This window comes from Plecotus auritus, assembly GCF_963455305.1.
Source record: "Plecotus auritus genome assembly, chromosome: 3".
NCBI lineage: Eukaryota > Metazoa > Chordata > Mammalia > Chiroptera > Vespertilionidae > Plecotus > Plecotus auritus.
This window is the reverse complement of record NC_137772.1, coordinates 198022825-198043083: the sequence shown is the minus strand read 5'-3', so window position 1 is coordinate 198043083 and position 20259 is coordinate 198022825. Positions and strand designations below refer to the sequence as shown.

Sequence of the window (20259 nt, the reverse complement as noted above, 5' to 3'; positions counted from 1 at the left end):
CTGTGAAATATGCTGTTGATATTTTAATGGGGATTGCATTAAATCTATAGATTGCATTGGTTAATATGGACATTTTGTTGATGTTGATTCTACCAATCCATGAACATGGTACATACTTCCATTTGTTTATGTCTTCCTCTATCTCTTTTTTCAATGTCCTGTAGTTTTCTGAGTACAGGTCTTTTACATCCTTAGTTAAGTTTAGTCCTAGGTATTATAATTATGCAATGGTAAAATGGATTGTTTTTTGTTTGTTTGTTTTTTTGTTTCTTTTTCAGTGAGTACATTATTGGTGTATAAACTAGCCATAGATTTCTGGGTGTTAATTTAGTATCCTGCTATGTTGCCAAATTCATTTATTAAATCTAGTAGTTTTTTTATGGAGTCTTGGGGTTTCCTATGTACAATATCTTGTCATCGGTGAATAATGACAGTTTTACTTCTTTTTTTTTCCAATTTGGATGCCTTTTATTTCTTCTTCTTGTCTAATCCTATGGCTAGCGCTCCCAGTACTATGTTGAACAGGAGTGGTGAAAAGGGTATCCCTGTCTTATTCCTGTTCTTAGGTGAAATGGTTTTAGTTTTTGCCCATTGAGTATGATGTTGGCTGCAGGTTTGTCATATAAGGTTTTTATTTTGTTGAGGTATGATCCTTCTATTCCCACTTTGCTGAAGTTTTTCTTTTTTAAATCAGGAAAGGGTGTTGGATTTTGTCAAATACCATTTCTGCATTAATTGATATGACTATGTGATTTTTATCTCTCAGTTTGTTTATGTGATGTATCATGTTTATTAATTTGTGGATATTGTACTATCCTTGTATCCCTGGATTAAATCCCACTTGGTCATGCTGTATGATCTTCCTAATGTAATGCTGAATCTGATTTGCTAGGATTTTGTTGAGAATTTTAGCATCTATGTTCATTAGAGATATTGACCTGTAATTCTCTTTCTTTGTAGTGTGTTTATCTGGTTTTGGGATTAGGGTAATGCTGGCTTCATAGAAAGAGCTTGAAAATGTTCCTTCCTCTTGAGTTTTTTGGAATAGTCTGAGGATGATAGGTTTTAGTTCTTCTTTGAATGCTTGGTAAAACTCACTTGTGAAGCCATCTGGCCCAGGCTTTTGTTTGCTGGAAGTTTTTTGACTACTGCTTCAATTTCCTTCATAGTTATCAGCCTATTTAGATTTTTTAATTCTTCCTGATTGAGTTCTGCAAGGTGATATTTTTCTAGGAATATGTTCATTTCTTCTAGGTTGTCCAGTTTTTTGGAGTAGAGTTGTTCATAGTATTTTTTTTTTTTTTACAATCCTTTGTATTTCTTTGGGTTCTGTTCTTATTTCAACTCTGACTTTATTTATTTGGGTCCTCTCTCTTTGCTTCTTGGTAAGCCTGGCTAGAGGTTCATCAATCTTGTTTATCCTTTCAAAGAACCAGCTCTTAGTTTCCTTGATCTTTTGTATTGTTGTTTGGTCTCTATGTCATTTATTTCCACTCTGATCTTTATTATTTCCTTCCTTCTACTCACCCTGGGCTTTTCTTGTTGCTCTTTTTCTAATTCTTTAAGTTGTAGGGTTAGATAATTTATTACCAGTTTTTCTTGGTTTTTTAAGGTAGGCCTATAATACTATGAACTTCCCTCTCATGACTGCTTTCACTATGTCCCATAGATTTTGGGTATTGTTGTGTTTTCATTGTCATTTGTTTTCAGGATGTTTTTATGTCTTCTTTGATCTCTTTGGTAACCCAATAATTGTCTAATAACATGTTATTTAGCCTCCAAATGTTTGAATTTTTTTATTGTTTTTATTGTAGTTGATTTCTAATATTATGCCATTATGATCTGAGAAGATGCTTGATATGATTTCAGTCTTCTTGAATTTGAAGACACTTTGTCTGTGCCCTAATATGTGGTCTATCTTTGAAAATGTCACATGTGCACTTGAGAAGAATGTATATTCTGTAACTTAGGAGTGAAATGTTTTGAAGATGTCAATTAAGTCCATTTGATCTAGTGAGTCATTTAAGATTGCTGTTTCTTTGCTGATTTTTTGTCTAGAGGAGTTATCCAGTGATGTCAATGGGGTATTAAAGTTTCCTACCATGATTGTATTGCTGTCAATCTCTCCCTTGATATCTTCCAGAAGTTTTTTTATGTATTTGGGTGCTCCCACATTGGGTGCATATATGTTTACCAGAGTTATATCCTCTTGTTTTATAAATTCCTTTAGTATTATAAAGTGGCCTTCCTTGTCTCTTGTTATGGCTTTAACTTTGAGGTCTATTTTGTCAGATATATGTATTGCTACCCCAGCTTTTTTTTTTTTTTTTTCATTTCCATTTGCCTGGAAAATATTTTTCCATTCCTTCACTTTCAGTCTGTGTGAGTCCCTTGTTTTGAGGTGGGTTTCTTGTAGACAGCATATATATGGGTCATGTTTTCTTATCCATTCTGCCACTCTATATCTTTTGATTGGAGCATTTTGTCCATTTACATTTAAGGTTATAATTGATAGGTATTTGTTTGTAGCCATTTTTATTCTTTATGCCTGTGTTCCTTCTTCCCTTTCTATTTCTTCTTTTTACAACAATCCCTTTAGCATTTCTTGCATTGCTGGCTTGGTAGTTATAAACTCCCTTAGCCTTTTTTTGTCTGCAAAGCTCATTATTTCCTCCCTTCAATTTTGAATGATATCCTTGCTGGATGGAGTATTCTTGGATTCAGTCCCTTGCTTTGCATGACTTTGTATACTTCATTCTGTTCCCTTCTGGCCTGATTTTTTTTTTCTGTTGAGAAATCATTTGATAATCTAATGGAAGATACTTTGTAGGTAACTCTCTGTCTCTCTTGCAGCCTTTAAGATTATCTCTTTGTCATTAACCTTTGCCATTGTAATTATGACATGTCTTTGTGTGGGTCTTTTTGGGTTCATCTTGTCTGGGACTCTCTGGGCTTGTGTGACTTTTTGGTTTCCCAAATCAGGGAAGTTTTCTGTCATTATTACTTCAAATAGGTTTTCTAATCCTTGTTACTCTTCTTGTCCTTTTGGCACTCCTATTATACGTATGTCACTTTGTTTCATTTTGTCTCAAAGCTCCCTTAGGCTCTCCTCCTGCTTTTTAATTTTTTTCTCCAATTGCTATTCAGACTGGGTGTGTTTCTCTGCCCTGTCTTCTAACTCACTAATTCAGTTCAACGCTTCTTCTAGTCTACTGTTGAAACCTTCCATTGTGATTTTTATTGTAGCTATATCATTTTTCATTTCCTTTTGATTCTTATATAAGTTGTTGATATTCTCATCCATCTGGTTTATGAACTGTACAATCTTTACTCTGAATTCTTTTTTGACATATTGCATGCCTCCGTTTCATTTAATGCCTTTTCTTTTAGTTCCTATTCTGGTGAGTCCTCCTTTTCTTTCCTTTAAGGTTGATTCTTTGTCTCCCCATTTTTCCAGTCACCAAAGAGTCCAGGTGCTGGGACGTGCTAGACCACCTAGCTAAAGTGGCAGGTCAGTGGGAGGGTAGCACACCCTGAGAGTCATCAGGGAGCCCAAGTGCCAGGATGCGTGAGACCTGTGGCCCCAGCGGTGGGCCAAAGGGAGGATTGCACACTCTAGGATTTCTGTGACCGAGGAGGCTGGAGTCTTGTGTCCATGGGTCTGCAGCTGAGGTAACAGGTCTTTCGCCAGCATGTCTGTAGGGTCCTGGGTGGTGTTTGAGACCAGTCTGGATGGTGGTGAGCCTTGGCTCCTAGTCTCAGCAGCTGTCCCCTTCAAAATGGTGTGGCTTCTGTGCCAGTGCTATCCACCCGCAGTGCTTGCAGCTGTAGCAGGGACTCCCTGTCTAAAAGAGCCCAGACTGCCAGCCCCCAAAAGTCCTGCAGTATCTAACTGTCCTTCTCACACACACTTACACACATACCACACACATCCCCACACTTCTTTTCACTCCCTCACTCACTAACACTCTCTCTCTCACTGCCATCCTGATGGCAGCCATCTTGACTCTCTGGTCATCCTATATAATAAAGAGGTAATATGCAAATTGACTGTCACTTCCTAGTACAAGATGGCCACCCCCATGTGGTCACAAAATGGCTGCCCCCATATGGTCAAAAGATGGCAATTCCCATGTCATCACAAGATGGCCACCACAAGATGGCTGGTATGGGAGGGCAGTTGGGGGTGACTGGCCCTGCAGGGGAGGGCAGTTGGGGGGGACCAGGCCTGCAGGGGAGGGCAGTTAGGGATGACCAGGCTGGCAGGGGAGTGATTAGGTGGCGATCAAGTTGACAGGCAGAAGTGGTTAGGGGCAATCAGGCAGGCAAGCAGGATAGCTTTTGGGAGTCAGCAGTCCTGGATTGTGAGAGGGATGTCCAACTGTTCGACTGCCCTGTGGGAATGGCAGTCAGACATCTCCCAAGGGGTCCCAGGTTAGAGAGGGTGCAGGCTGGGCTGAGGGACACCCCCCCAGTGCACGAATTTCATGCACCAGGCCTCTAGTCTGTATATAAAAGCCTAAGCGACCATCTGACCATTCAACCATCTGACCGGTAGCTAGGATGCACAATGACCACCAGGGTGAGGACGCTCCATCTGATAGCTATGATGTGCACTGACCACCAAGGGGCAGAAGCTCAATGCAGGAGCTGCCAATGCTGCAGTGACTTGGAAGCTGTGGTTCTTGGGTGACACACCCGGAACCAGAGAAGAGGGAGCCCAATTCTGGGATGCATCACCCAAGAACCGCCCTCTCGCAATCCTGGACCCCTCGGGGGATCTGGAGAGTCGGTTTGGTCCTGATCCTCACAGGCCAGGCTGAGGAACACCACTGGTGCAAGAATCCGTGCACTGAGCCTCTAGTTTCTATATAACCAGGATGACCCCAGAAAGGAAAGTAAGATACACTGCTCCCTGACCACAGATCACACTATTAACTTATTGTCTAAATCTCTTCTTACTTATATTACCCAGGTTTATCCTCCCTAGTCTTACAGTATTATTTATAACTATCTAGACCAGTGGTCGGCAAACTCATTAGTCAACTGAGCCAAATATCAACAGTACAACAATTGGAATTTCTTTTGAGAGCCAAATTTTTTAAACTTAAACTTCTTCTAATGCCACTTCTTCAAAATAGACTTGTCCAGGCCGTGGTATTTTGTGGAAGAGCCACACTCAAGGGGCCAAAGAGCGGCATGTGGCTCGCGAGCCGCAGTTTGCTGACCACTGGTCTAGACATTCTCTTATATATCCTGATGGCTTTTATACCCAAATTTAATTTTTTTTTCATTATTTTTGCCTGTATCTACTATTCATCTAGGGCAGCCGTGGGCAAACTATGGCCTGCGGGCCAGATCTGGCCTGTTCGGCTATTCTATCCGGCCCGCGGAGCCGAAAAAGCGGAGGGTTCTCTTGCTCTCCCCTCCGCTCCTTTACTTTGAATTTATATTAGTTCACACAAACACTCCATCCATGCTTTTGTTCCGGCCCTCCGGTCCAGTTTAAGAACCCATTTTAGCCCTCGAGTCAAAAAGTTTGCCCACCCCTTATCTAGGGTCTGAATTTGGAGCTATTTCACCTTGACATACCTAAAAATTGTATTCCAACAATCAACCTCAAAAATTCTAGGACCTCATAGTAACTCAGAATAGTTCATATTTAAAATTATTATCAACTTTCTATACTTTTAATCTCTCATTGATATATTTCCTTTTGCCATTAGGAAAAAACTTAAAAAACTGGAATACACAGTTCTTAAACATTCTGGCAACCACCTACTTACTAATTTCACAATCTATAACTTTTCCACAGCCTGATCACATCTCTTGTTCTAGCCACAGAGAGCCACTCATTACTTATCAGCTATAAATTACACTTAATTTATTTGTACATATATATCTTTGTCCATGTACATTTCTCTTCTTAGAATATCTTTTTCTAAATCTCCATCTTATTATGACCAATTTACCCATTTCAGGTTATCCCCTCATTCTTTGAGACAATGTTAACCATTCTTCTGTGCTTGCAAAGGATAAATACTCAAGTTATCATAATTTTGATAAAAACATCTTACATGTAAAAATTATAATTTTAGCAATCCTCACTGACTGAGTAAACAATCTCTTTATGTATTTCTGCTGTATTTTCATTTTTACAAGATTAAACACACATGTTCAAGTACTTGCTAAAATAACATTGTAATTGATAATCTACTTTTTGAATATATTTTAAGGATCACTTTTCCTCTTGAAATAAAATCACTTCCAAAGGAATCCATACTCACTATAAAACTGTTTGGGATTAACTGTGCAACCAACAATGCAGAGATATTGGCCTGGACTTCTCTTACATTGTTTCCAAAAGAGTAAGTACGTAACGTGTGATTAACACAGCTCCCATCTGAATAAAAAAGCCTCCTTGAACTAAATATTTTGCAGTATGTAGCATAATGAGAAAAAATCAAGAGAACATTTTATCCTAAAATTGAGGTAGCTCAGTATAAATCATGATTATTGAAAGTGTTAGTGGAAAAAAGTGTAGAAATGGGTTTTAATGGAGGTTTCATGTTCAACTTGTCCACTAGATCATTCACAGTGAAAAGTTACTGGCAGAGCCTGTTACAATTGTTTTTCCTTCTCTAACCAGCCAATTTCTCTGCATTTAGTACTTCAAAATTATTGAGCTAAATTCTGTCTTCTAGAAACAATGTAAATCAAGGAATTCTGGCTGAAGTAATATTGCACAATGTAACTCACTGGTTTACTGACCTTTTATTGCCAAGAAGAAATATTTGAAACTTTACAATGATATTTTCAGAAAAGTAAGCCAACTATGAGTTCAGATATTCCATTGGAGCTAATGGCCGTTGCAAATTACCTGATGATTTAACCATAACTATTTAGAACTAATAATACTTGGGATATTTGATAGTTAATTGCATGATTTCTACGCCATTAAGGAAAATGTTTTAAATAAATCAGCTTTGTTACTTTTCACATGGCAAAACTTGCTTTAAAATCAAATTGAAAAATTAATAATTGTATTGTTATTTTAATAGTGTTATAAAGATTTTTTCTGCCCTTATTGCTTTAAAAATATTTGGTAACATAAATGTGTTAAGAAAATTCTTCATCAGTTTTTAGTTCCCACGTTTAGTCAATATAAATAAGTTATTATCAGAACAATCATCATAAATCTTTAAAATTGCCTTTGTTGGATTAGTTCTGACCTGGTGTGTGTGTGTGTGTGTGTGTGTGTGTGTGTGACCTGCTCCATTATTTGTTTTGATGCTATAGCTTATTTCTATGTATATGTTTCTTGAGGAAAGGGAATAGATTTATCTTTGTAACATCTATCACCTAACATAGTACCTCATGAATAGGAAATCATTAGAGATTTGTTTACTAAATTGAATTGCGAAAAAATCAATTCCTACATGAGATTTAGAGTGGAAATAAAATTTCAGAAGTCTGTAAAAAACAGTTTTGTCCTAAAATAACACCTACTGCTATAGCAGATATTTCAAAAATCTGATTTGTGGGTTAGAGCTTTCATTACTTTCTTACTAGAAGGAGCTTATGCACGTGCCCTTCCTTTTCATGAGTGAATTTCTTTAAAGTTTCAACTGCAGTTCTTATAAGATCTAACATGTTTGTAGAATAACATTTCCAGTTATTCACTGAAAAAAATTCAATCTATTTGATTCCCTTCAATCATCTACCACATTACTTTGCACATGATATGCAATCATACATGTTAAATATATAAGAATGTTTAAGACATTACTTTATTTCAAACTAAACTTCAAGATCTTTTTCTATATAGTTATAAGAGTAAAAATACTGACTCCATGATGTTTTTTCATATGTCATTTACCCCTGTAAACATTTTATATGTAAGCGATCATAGATGGTGGTCATCTTTAAGTAATGCCATTGGGACTCATATTAGGTGGTGTTTTCTTGAGGAAAAGTGTCAGATTTATGGATGATGAGACATCACATCAGAAAGCACAACTTCAATAAGCATTTGTAACTATATTTCCAAAAGACCATATCTTATGAAAATCAGAAAAATCTGCCTCTCTCCCTTGTTGAACAATTAAAAGAAGTCCAGTTCTTTAGAAGAGATTAGAAATCTATCATTGGGGCAATTGGGAGATTCCATGACTCCCACTGAGCTCATTGCTACAAGTTACAGAGATTCTAACCCAATTCATCGGATACAGATAAATCCAGATCATAGCAAATAGGCCACTTTTCACAGAATGCCTTTGCCTATAAACATTTGGTATTGAATCTGTCATTTATTACATTTTGAATTACCCATATCTAGCTGTGTGGAATTGTAATGAGCACTTATGACTTTATTTTTTCTAACATACACAAGTCCTGAAAATATGCAGAATTAAAAGCTTCCTATGACTTTGTGGTTTCCAGAAGTGGGTTTCAGAAGAACCAATGGTGACTAAATGCAGGAATATCAGTTATGGGTGCACCAAGAATGTCTACAAATAAACATAAACGTTGACATTTTCAAGCACATAAACTCGCCCTCAAGCCTATAAAAAACATGTCACAAGTACAAAAGTTAAATTTGCCTGTAGAAGCTTTGCAATCCTCCCTTTTGCAGACAGAATTTCCATTGCATCTATGCTGTATTCACAATGTCTCCTCACTGCTGTAAGAAAGCGTTATTCACACCTCAACAATTTTTAAGAGCTACTTTTCTACTTAAATTCAAAACAAATAGTGTAATAGTTGCTTAGCATTTCTAGATTGTGGTAAATTCTTCAATTCAGGGATACTAAGCCCTGAATGAACAGTTTCCTGGGAGACGACCAACGCTCTTCTCATCTTAATTCCACTAATCATCTTCCTCCTCCTCACATTTTCTATTTACAGAACTCTACGGAAATTTATTCTCTCCACCATGCTTACAATATCTCAAAAGATTTTTAGGTGCAGTCCATTACCAGAAAGTAAGTTAGCTACTATCAAACACACAGAAAGCCCAATGAATGGTGCCAAGCATCCTTTCCTCCTTGAATTGCCTCACAGTGTATATTATATCAGCCTCAGTTGGACAGCTAGAAGTCCATTCTCCCTATGCCTTTTTGCTTGATACATCTCCTCATACATATACTTAAACCAAGTGTTCTGACTTCATTCTCCCCCATATGCCTCAGAATTAAGGCCATGGTAACTACTGATACAGACTCCATCCAAGGAGAGAAATGACAGACATTGACATTTATTCTTGAGTCACCTCATCCTCTGTAGAAATCAGCTTAGATCACTCTGTTTTTCAGAGTGAAACATGGCCAAGACATATAACAAGGCCGTAAATATAACTCATTATACAACTTAGCTGCAAAGAAAAATTCCATTAATATATCACACTTTTCCTCATGACTTCCTACCTTATACTTAATGAAGAGGAAAAACCTTCCATTGATGACAAAAAATTAGTCATTTCAGTAATTTAAGTAGTCCTCTTAGAAGTGTACAGTTGCTTTTGAAAAAATAATGCTTGGTCATTCAGATGTCCTCCTGACACACTCTCTTCCTAAGAGGATATCTGGATACACAGGATCAGAAAAGAAACAGATTCTTTGGCCTGGTGATTTGAGCTCTGATATCCAAATCAAAGGCACTTTTGAAGCTGTGGCTACTTATTACACCTAGGGGAACGAGTGACTGGTGCTCTCCCAGCTTAATCAGGGCTGACTGACACTCCCTGGGTGATGTGGGCTCTTACAGGCACCATAGACCCTCTGAGGTTTACCTGTGACTCCTATTTGACCTCATCTTATCCCCACTCTGAACACAAAGGCCCATTATCCCCACCGTATGACCTCCCCCTTTTGGAAAGCCTCTCACTCAGGTATACCAGTATTTAGTAGCTTTCCCTAGAGCCGCCCTGCCTTCAGCATTATCCTGTACTGGAGGCCCAGTGCACGAAATTTGTGCACTGGGGCGGGGGGGGGGGTGTCCCTCAGCCCATCCTGCAGTTGGACATCCCTCTCACAATCCAGGACTACTGGCTCCCAGCCGCTCACCTGCCTCTGCCCAATTGCCCCTAACCGCTTCTGCCTGCCACCCTGATCACCCCCTTACCACTCCCCTGCCAGCCTGATCAATGCCTTACTGCTCCCCGGCCAGCCCAATTGCCCCTAACTGCCCTCCCTGCTGGCCTGATCGCCCCCAACTGCCCTCCCCTGCAGGCCTCGTCCCCCACCAATTGCCCTCTCCTGCTGGCCTGATCGCCCCCAACTGCCCGCCCCTGCTGGCCTGGTCCCCTCCAATTGCCCTCCCCTGCAGGCCTGGGTCCCCCCCAACTGCCCTCTCCTACTGGCCTGGTCCCCCCAACTGCCCTCTCTTTCTGGCCTGGTCTCCCCCAACTGCCCTCCTCTGCCATCCTGGTCACCCCCAACTGCCCTCCTCTGTTGGCTTGGTCACCCCTAACTGCCCACAACTGCCCTCCCCTGCAGGCCATCTTGTGGCAGCCATCTTGTGTCTACATGGGGTCAACCATCTTGTGTCCTGGAGTGACGGTCAATTTGCATATTACTCTTTTATTAGATAGGATTCCCTTATCTTTTTTTTTTTTAAATATATTTTATTGATTTTTTACAGAGAGGAAGGAAGAGGGATAGATAGTCAGAAACATCGATGAGAGAGAAACATCGATCAGCTGCCTCTTGCACACCTCCTACTGGGGATGTGCCCGCAACCAAGTTACATGCCCTTGACCGGAATCGAACCTGGGACCTTTCAGTCCGCAGGCTGACGCTCTATCCACTGAGCCAAACCGGTTTTGGCAGGATTCCCTTATCTAATACTCCTCCTCATCTGCCTTCCAGAAGAGGGGAAAATTGGTGCATCTATGTCTGTCACACTCACTCTGTTCCCTCTTTGTCTTCTGTTCCCACCATCCTGAGTTGCCAGAAAGTGGTGGCCTTTTCTGAACCACATTCTCCATCCGTTATACCACATCCTTCCTCCCTCACTCCGGTTAACCCTTTACTGTGGACAGAAATATTTTCTATAAATGCTGTGGAGAACATTAACATCTGATCTTCTCCTTCTTCCTTTTTCATTCTGCCTGGAGTTAATCCAAACTTTTTCCAAGCAGATGGGTACTTCGGACCATTTTGGAGAAAGCTATAACTTAAGAAAGGCAAAAGTGAAATCACATTAATATATGTTTTTATTTCTACCTCATTAAGCTAAATTTTTGCTTGCTAATACTGGCTCCCTGGTAACGTTATACCAAAAAAAAATCTTTCTCAAGATGAGGGAGGGATGGAACAAAAGGATAAAGACTCAAAGTTTGTTCTGCTAGAAGAATATTATTGGGTTATTTAAAAATATCTGCCCAATAATGTTTATAAGTTATACTCCCCTAGCAGATACTTTATAACAATATCTCCAGATATGGAAAATAAAGAAAGCAGGCCTCAGAAATCTAAAGGTCTAAAGAAAGCTTTATCTGCTGGATTTTTCATCATATTTCACATAGTGTTTGTTAAATGGCAAGATGGAAGTCTATGTTGTTTTCAAAAAGACTCAGCTGATGCCTTAAAATTCTTCATAAACTTTAATTTTATTGCCTTTCAGTTTTACATATGATTTGGTATTTTAAAATCAAAAGCTGTTCTCAGTGATCATTAGAACAGCTTACCAATAATTGAATTCATATATACAGCCAGGTATAGCTTCCTTTTAAATCCTTTAAAAATCTCTGGATTTGGATGATACTGAAGTTGTTAAAACCTTCCATGAATTCTTCCTATTTCAAGTCTTTCCTGTATGCATTCTCATTTACAATGTTTTCTCAAAGATTCAGAATATGAATACTTTTTCTTATTCATGCATAAAGAAGTCCCACTATTTTGATTCTGCAGGTCATATGCTAATTTAACTATTTTCTTTCTATACATTTAGAGCCCATCTTACCTAATAATAGAGAAACATGTAAATTGACTGTACCTCCAAAGATGGAAATTAATTTGCATATGTACCTGGGTCCCAGGAACCTCCTCGGCACCCAGGTCACTCCCAGCCAGCTTGGGAAGGGGCCGAGCCTGCAATCGTAGGTGCCTGAGGGGAACCCCTTCCCAAGCCTAAAGCCTGGGGTGGAGGCTTTAGGCTTGGGAAGGGGCCAAGCCTGCGATCAGAAGGAAGGGAAAAAATCAATGGAAACATGTCCTCAGGTGAAGAGAAAAAGAAAAATAAAGAAAGAAATGTCATATCCTATGAAAGACACATCTTGAAAATGCTTAAAGAACGTTGTCATTTTTTCATGGTGAAGGGACTGGAGTCCGTGTTCATGAAAACACCTTGGCGGCTGTGGTGGCTGGCAGTGGCTGCAGCAGCCGGGTGATGGGGCTGGCGCCTTCCCCTGATCAGCCTGGTCGCCTTCCACAAAGGGCGGCCAGACTGAGGCTTAAGCCATCAGTAGGACATCCCCTGAGGGTTCCCAGTATGTGAGAGGGGGCAGGCTGGGCTGAGGGACCGCCCCTCCCCCCGCCCAGTGCACAAATTTCATGTACCAGGCCCCTAGAATCTTTATGGATTCCCAGGGAATTTAGTCATTCTGTGGGGCAAAAAAAATGTTCTCAAGAGTTAACCATTGTGAAAACAACTTTGTCATGTGGAAAATAAACCTAGATAGCTTATAAACATAGTCGTGTATGTGGGGCATTAGAAATGAACTATTAATAATATGTAGGACTATGGAATATTGTATTTCTCTTCCTGCTACTAAATGAAGTCAGCTGGTTATGTTTATATTTCAAAAGAAAACATTTATAGATAATAATAGTTTCCCTCATCAAGTGCCTCCTGTCTGTATGTGTTTTCTCTTGCAGCAAAATCATTCTTGGGTCTGTTCTACTCAGCATGACATTACACAGTGAGCCTCCCATAGAAATAATAGCTCCAGGAGTGTGGGATATAAGCCAGCCATCCCCCGTGATCCTGCAGGTAAGTGCCAGGCCATGAGATTAAAGTACACAAGGCAAGTATTGGTTGATCAATAGCTTATTGTCAATTACAGAAACAATTCTCTTTTAGGATCACATAATGTAATAGCCTTCTCTTCCTCCAGCCAATGGGATTTGTAAAATCTCTAGAGCTTTTATTTTGTATTCAGTATTCTCAAAGTCTTTTTCTCCCAGCTTATATAATAGCAGTTTCAAGCCATTCTCCATCCAACAGGATCATGAAGGAGAGGGAAGGAATGCTGCCATTAGTATACTCATTATGTGCATTTATTTTTTCCGTTGTCTGAAAGCAGTCATTGGTGTATATTATTAGTTTGGTACCTTATTCACACCTACCTCTGCATTGTGTCATGTTCCTTCAAATCTTGTTATTGTACGTTTCCAAAATGACTAGCAATTAGCTGAGTAGTGGGGGAGAAACTGCAACAAAATCCATCCATTATACTGCACTTTCTTTTTTCTTAAAATCTTTCTACTTTTTGTGAACATGAATGAAAGGTGATGAATGATTTCAGGCTTCGGTTCTTACTGCTGAGAACTTATTTGTTCATAATTGCAAGCAATCATATTTGTCAGACACCTGAAGCATGGCCACTCCCATACATAAAAATGTGGGGAATATAGACTCTTACTCTCTTTAGGAAAAACTGTAACTGCTTTCTTGGCAGTATAGTCTAGAAAAGGATTTTTCAGCTTCTGCACTATTGACATTTTCTTTCAGATAATTCTTTGTTCTGTGCACTGCAGGATATTTAGCAGCATCTTTGTCTTCTACCCACTAGATGGCAGTAGCACCTCCCCAGTTCTGAGAATCAAGTATGCCTTCAGGTTCTGTCAAATACCCTCTGGGGATAAAATTGCCCTCAGGTGGAGATCATTGCTTCTAGAGGAAACTAGTGGAGTCTCCAGGTTTTTTAGTTTCAGGGTTGTGGGGTGAGGGGTGTGAGATATAAGGTTTAGCAAGATGAACAACAAGATGCTAAAAATGGAAAAGTGAAGGTAATACTAATAGAAATGTGGCTTCCTCTCTGAAGGAGGGATGAAGTCCCCACCAGATGGTAGCCAAAGATCCACTTCTAAGCTGTGGACACAGTGATAACAAAGAGCAGTTGTTCAGGTTGTATCTTAGCACAATCACAGACACTCAACAAATGATGGCTTACTGATTAGCAGGTGTTCCGTTGTAAAGCACAACTACCTTTCTTTCAGAGGACTAATACATTTTTTATCAGACTATTTCTTGCCAGATACACACCACCTCAGTTCAACCAAAATCTTCCAAGTCTGTTCATTGCCAGAGCTTTGTGGATATAAATTCATGATTACAGGGATCTGTAATGGCAGTGGTGGAAGAGAAATAAGGGAGACTATTAGGTGAGACTGTTCTTGATTCTTCTCAAATGAGGGGAAAATCTGCTTAGGGACACAGGTCCTGGTAAGTGGAATCTGAATAGAAATTTCAAGTATTTAACAGCAGCATAGATTTCCAAGTAGACATCTGGACTCACACCAAATTTATCTTACAACAGGGTGGGGACAGCATGTAAATATTCCATGGTACGCAAAAAAAGTTAGATAATTTGATTTTTACAAAATAATTTCATGTACAGACATAAAGAGAAACTTCTCAGAATATTAATTGGTGATAAAATATACAAAATAAAGTAAGTTATTAAGGTATTAAAGTTAAAACCCTTAATAACCAGTATTACTCTAATTACATGCAGCTAAATTTAGAGCAGAATTTTCAACCTAAATATTATGAGATGATGAGGAAATTAGAGGTTCTGCGATTAGTGTTTGTGTTAAGGAGTCAGTGTGAGTCTCAGAAAAAGACATCAGATGAAGAGTTAAGAAATGTGGATTCTAGACTTAGCTCTTTAACAGAAAATTTTATGGCTGTGAAGTCACCTCACCTTCAATTTTCTCCTCGGTACAAAAAAATTATACTATGCCTTTCCAAGTTCTTTCAAGTCTATACTTTTTTAATTGCCTTTATCATGTGAGCAGTTATTGCCACACTGTAGTCAACCCAGTATGATAAGAGACATGATGTCACAGAACCTGATTCTTTCTAGACAATCATTTTTGGAGTGTTCTGTGGTTGATTTGTTAACTGGAAGCAATGGATAAAATGAAGTAGATCTGAGTTCAGAAATGGAGACAGATTATTGCACCACCCTGAATCTCCCTTGACTTCCTGTCTTTTCCCTTAAATTAGTAGAGTGGCTCTATCACAATTTAGGAACTAAGAGGTAATGTTGCTCTTATTCTATTCTATGTTTTTCTAGAATATTCCTCACCTCCCCATTCATGTCTCATTTATTATATTCTGCTTATATGTCCTCACCACCTTTAACTGTTGTCAGGTAGCACGTTAATTCCTAGTTGTTAAATGCAACGGTCCTCTTCATACTAGCCCTCTCTATAATTTTGGCCCTATCTCTTCCCCATTACAGAACACTTTTTCCTTGGTCTTTGGGGTTACTGCTCTCTATGTTTCTCTTCATACTTCTCCCTGGTTATCCTTTGTCTGTCTCCTTCTCAGCTCCCTTCTCCTGCTAGTCCTCACTGTTAACAGTTTTCAAGGGTTCCATCTGCTACTCTTTGCTATTCTTAGTATATACATTCTACCTGGCATAATTTCTTAAAAAGCTATATTGAGATGAAATTGATGTACCATACAATTCTTACACTTAAAGTGTGCAATTCAGTGGCTTTTAATATTTTTACAGATATGTACAATTATCACTACCATCAATTTTATTTTTATCACTTCAAAAGCAAATCTCATAACCTTTAGCTATCACCTTCTTATATTCATCCATTTGTGTTCAACTCTAAAAACCTATTAATCTACTTTCTGTCTCTATAAATTCACCTATCCTATCTAATAAAAGAGTAAGATGCAAATTGACCATACCTTCGTGATGCCCACCAGCCAATCAGGAGTGAATATGCAAATTAACCCAACAAAGATAGCAGGTTAATTTGCATACACAGGCACCGAGCAGCTGGGGGTGGGACACCCCAGCCACTCCAGGCCTCTGGACAACGTGAGAAGGCAGAAAGGCAGCTCCGGGCCAGAGTGAAAAGGCAGCTCCAGCCAGAGCGAAGGCGGTGCTGGCAGCCAGGGGAAGGAAGGCCCATTCTTGCACAAATCTTCATGCATCAGGCCTCTAGTTCTGTATATTTTGTATAAGTAGAATTATAAAAATGTGACCTTTTGTGACTGCCTTTTTTCATTTAGCACAATGCTTCAAAATTCACCCATGTTGTAGCATCAGTACTCATTCCTTTTTTATTATTGAATCATATTACATTGCATGGATATACTACACTTTATCACTTATTAGTCAATGTGCACTTAGATTATTTTCACCTTTTGGCTATAAATTATAGAGCTTTAAACATTCATGTAGAAGTTTATATGTGGATGTGAGTTTTTATTTATCTTGAATATATACCTAGCAGTGGAATGGCTGGGTCTCATTCATTTCTAAAGTTTTATTGACAGTATCTATGCAAGTTAATTTCTGAGTCTGGAGCTCTGATTCAGATTCCTTCATACCGCAAGCTTCACACAAATAGAGCCACATCCCTAGCAAAACTCCCACCTTCAAAGACAGCATAAACCACACTGATCCAAAATATTCCATTGCTTATATACTTGTAAAACTGGTCTTTATCAGAGAATATTTCACTCTCATGACTATGTAATGGTTCACAGACTTTCATGAAGTAGAAATGAACATAGAGTATCTCTATTTTTCTAAGTGACTACGTGAAAAAAGTATAATTACCATCTATCACTTTTATCACTTAATAATGGAAAAACATTTTAATTCTTAAATGTAGAAAGGCTATAATCATTTAATTTTAGAAAAAGTTTATATATTGTTATTATTTTTTCTCATTTTTCCTGGTACAATATTACAGATTACTAATTTACACCTATTATATAAATAATTGAGGATTTTCTAAATATCATATCTATTTAAATACCAAGACAAATTCTAATGGTTCTTTTAAAACTTATTTTTAAGTAATAAATGGTACAGACATTATAGGAGTTTTCCTTTAGTTTCTACAAATCTAAGATGTAGTTTATTAAATTAATAATGCATTTTTGAGGTTTTCAGTACATGGCAACCATTTCTTTATTTCAGATTGACTTTCCAGCTACAGAGTGGGAGTATGTGAAACTTGATGTTGAAGACAGTAGAAGTAATCTTGAAGAACCACCGAAAGAGTGTTTAAAACATATTGCCAGACTTTCACAGAAACAGTCTCCCTTACTGTAAGTGAGTGACCCAGGTCTTGTGAGTCAATGTTGCCTGTTATTCATGACACCATCAGTCATATGAAAGTGTTCATAACTTTATAAAGAGTGAACCTTCCCTCCCACATAACTTCTTTCATTTACTAAAGTCATACCTGTGGGATAATCAATTAATGTTAAAAGCTAAATTAGTAATTTTGTATGCTTTTTAAAGTTTCTTTTTCCTGCAGAATTAAGCAACTGTAACTTTAGTCAAAGGAAAATAAAAAGGTTGGAAATCATTCAGTTCAAACAACAAAGCAGAGAGTGATCAAATATATATAAGCATTTAACAGGGATAAACCATTGCTTAACCATCATCAAAGTGGATATGAAGTTGTTTTAGTAAACAGGAAAAAGCAAAATTTAATTATCTTAGCAGATTTTAAAAGTACAGAAATAAATCATGTTTTAATAGCACTAAATTGTTGACTAAAGAGTGCTTTGATTTTGTCAAACAGTAATTCTCTAAATAAACCGAACCCCAGGAAGAACTATAAAAGAATTATGGCACTAGCTGGTTTTGCTCAGTGGATAGAGCCTGCAGACTGAATAATACTGGGTTCCATTCCATTCCGGGGCATGTACCTCGGTCGTAGGCTCCTCCGCAGCCCTGGCCCTGGTTGGGGCACATGCACGAGGCAACCAATCAATGAGTTTCTCTCACATTGATGTTTCTCTCTGTCTTTTCCTTTCTCTTCCACTCTCTCTAAAAAAATCAATGGAAAAATATCCTTGGGTGAGGAGAGAGAGAGAAAGAGAGAGAGAGAGAGAGAGAGAGGGAGAGAGAGAGAGAGAGAGAGAGAGAGAGAGAGAGAGAGAGAGAGAGAGAGAGAGAGAGAGAATTAGGGACTTTGTACTTACCACTCAGCAATATCTAAGCTACAACTGACTATGCTCATTAGTGACATGCCAAAAACATAGAACTAAGAAAGTCATTCTTTACATATCTACTACGATAAGATATATAACATAAGGCATTTTTTCCTAAGAATGAGAAATAATTTAAAGGTTTTGAACAGGGGAGTCATGTGACCTGAATAATCTTTTTGAGTAATTCCTTTGACCACAACTTGAAGAATTGATTGGCAAGAAAGTAAGAGTGGAAGCAAGCAATACAGCAGGAAGGTTAGTGTGACATTTTAGGTAAGAGATTATAGCAGCTGTAACTAAAGGGATCTCAGTGGACATTGGGAGAAATGGCTAGATTTGAGAAGCATACTTTGGAAGTTGAGAAGATAATGATTTGACGATTAACAGTAATTGGAGAATAAGCCAATTGAGAAACCAAGGAGTGAATTAACTCAATGGAGAATCCACATTTTTGATTGATCAATAAGGCAGAAGATAGAGTCATTTTCTGGGGGAAGAATAAGTTTGGGCCATTCAAAGATGAGATATTGAGTGTGATCAAGAGTTCTGTTTTAGATAATCTTGTTACTACCCTGCTTTCTAATTTCAACTTGTATTGCTCTTTTCCTCATTTACTTCAAGCCAAAGACATTAGTCTCTCTCATATATTTCAAATGTGCTAGTTCCTCTCTCTATCAAGACCTTTTTTACTTCATTTTCCCACTACCAGAAATACTCCTTCCCCAGTTCTTCATATAAGTGAATCATCACATCCTCTAGCTCTTCACTTAAATATGATTGTCGCAAAAATACACTAATATTTTCAACATTAGCTCCTTTCCAAAACATTATACTAAGTGAAAATGCCATAAATAAGAGAGTGTTTACAGATTCCATTTATATGAAGTTCTAAAATTAGGAATATTAAATAGGGTGCAAGAAATCATACCAATGTATGCATCTGGTGGCATAAAAAACTATTTATATCTTAATAGGATTATGTTTTTACCTGCTATATGTATTGAATTGTTCATTTCCTTCTCTGTAAATAATGCTTCATTAACGAAGTTAATAGAAAAAAAAAGCATTATTCAATATTGGGGGGAAATGGAATTTAATCAGAACAAAATAAGTAATTTTAGTACCGTAGTTTAGTAAAATTTTGTTATGGATTTTTTTTCTTCTGAGGGCTTTCTGGTGGAGAAGGTAGTGACAAACAGGAAAGGAGCCCAAACATATCTTAGACATTACCTATAATCCAATTCCTTCATTATGCAGATGAAGATACCTTTAAAAGAAGTTATAGAGAAACATTGAGTTTTAAAATACTTCATATTTCTCATTCCCATTCTTGGGAGTTTTTAGCTAATTTGAGCTGAGCACAGAGCATCACTTTGGAAGAGACAGTGTACAAAAGCTGTCGTTGTCATAGGAGAAATGCTGCTCTGCAGCTGAACTCCGGTCGGAATGCTTCTGCAGGAGTGTGAGCAAAACATAAGCCGTCAGTGAGTCAACAGCCCTAGTCCCAGATTTAGATCTTCTGTTTGGGACTACTCTCCAGGAGGAAATAGTTGGGCATTTAAGGAAGTTCTATTCACTGGCATTAACTCAAAACTCCCAGTGAACTCTGAGAATGTAAAGCCAGAATCCAAGGATGAATTGAGATCTTTGTTCTAGAAATTTAGACCAAAGAGTTTTCTGAACTCTGATGAAACTTGCTTTGAGGTGAAGGAATTCATCTGGTTTAAGTTAATTTGTAAAGAAAGTAAATGGTTGCTTATTGCTCTTCTAAGTAGTACATGTTGCAGGATTCAGATACATTTTGTCTGCTCTCAAGGAGACAGAGATTTTGCCTACCAATATATCATTTTTTTAAGTCGCAAGGATAACAGGGAGGAAAAAAAATTAGTGAATTATCTGAAGAAGCTTTTATTTGTATTTTTTCTATAAAATAATAAAGTTAGTAGGAGATAAACTGATAAAATACCCTTATCAAACTGTTCCAAGAAGATAAAGGACTTGCTTTCCAAACTAAACTAAAATTTAAAAAACTAGTATAAGATTTTATACTGT

The 20259-nt window shown here is 38.1% G+C and overlaps 1 protein-coding gene across 2 annotated transcripts in view; it reads left to right on the top strand.

The window, feature by feature from the left end:
* Window positions 1–20259, top strand: part of PIK3C2G (phosphatidylinositol-4-phosphate 3-kinase catalytic subunit type 2 gamma) — a gene marked incomplete at both ends in the record, with an annotated part of 259737 nt that overhangs the window by 59999 nt on the left and 179479 nt on the right. For both annotated transcript variants that reach the window (XM_080659571.1, XM_080659572.1), the window contains 3 exons: window positions 6237–6368; window positions 12879–12993; window positions 17183–17313. In XM_080659571.1, coding sequence (XP_080515697.1) covers window positions 6237–6368; window positions 12879–12993; window positions 17183–17313 — 378 coding nt within the window. The remainder of the gene's footprint in view (window positions 1–6236; window positions 6369–12878; window positions 12994–17182; window positions 17314–20259) is intronic.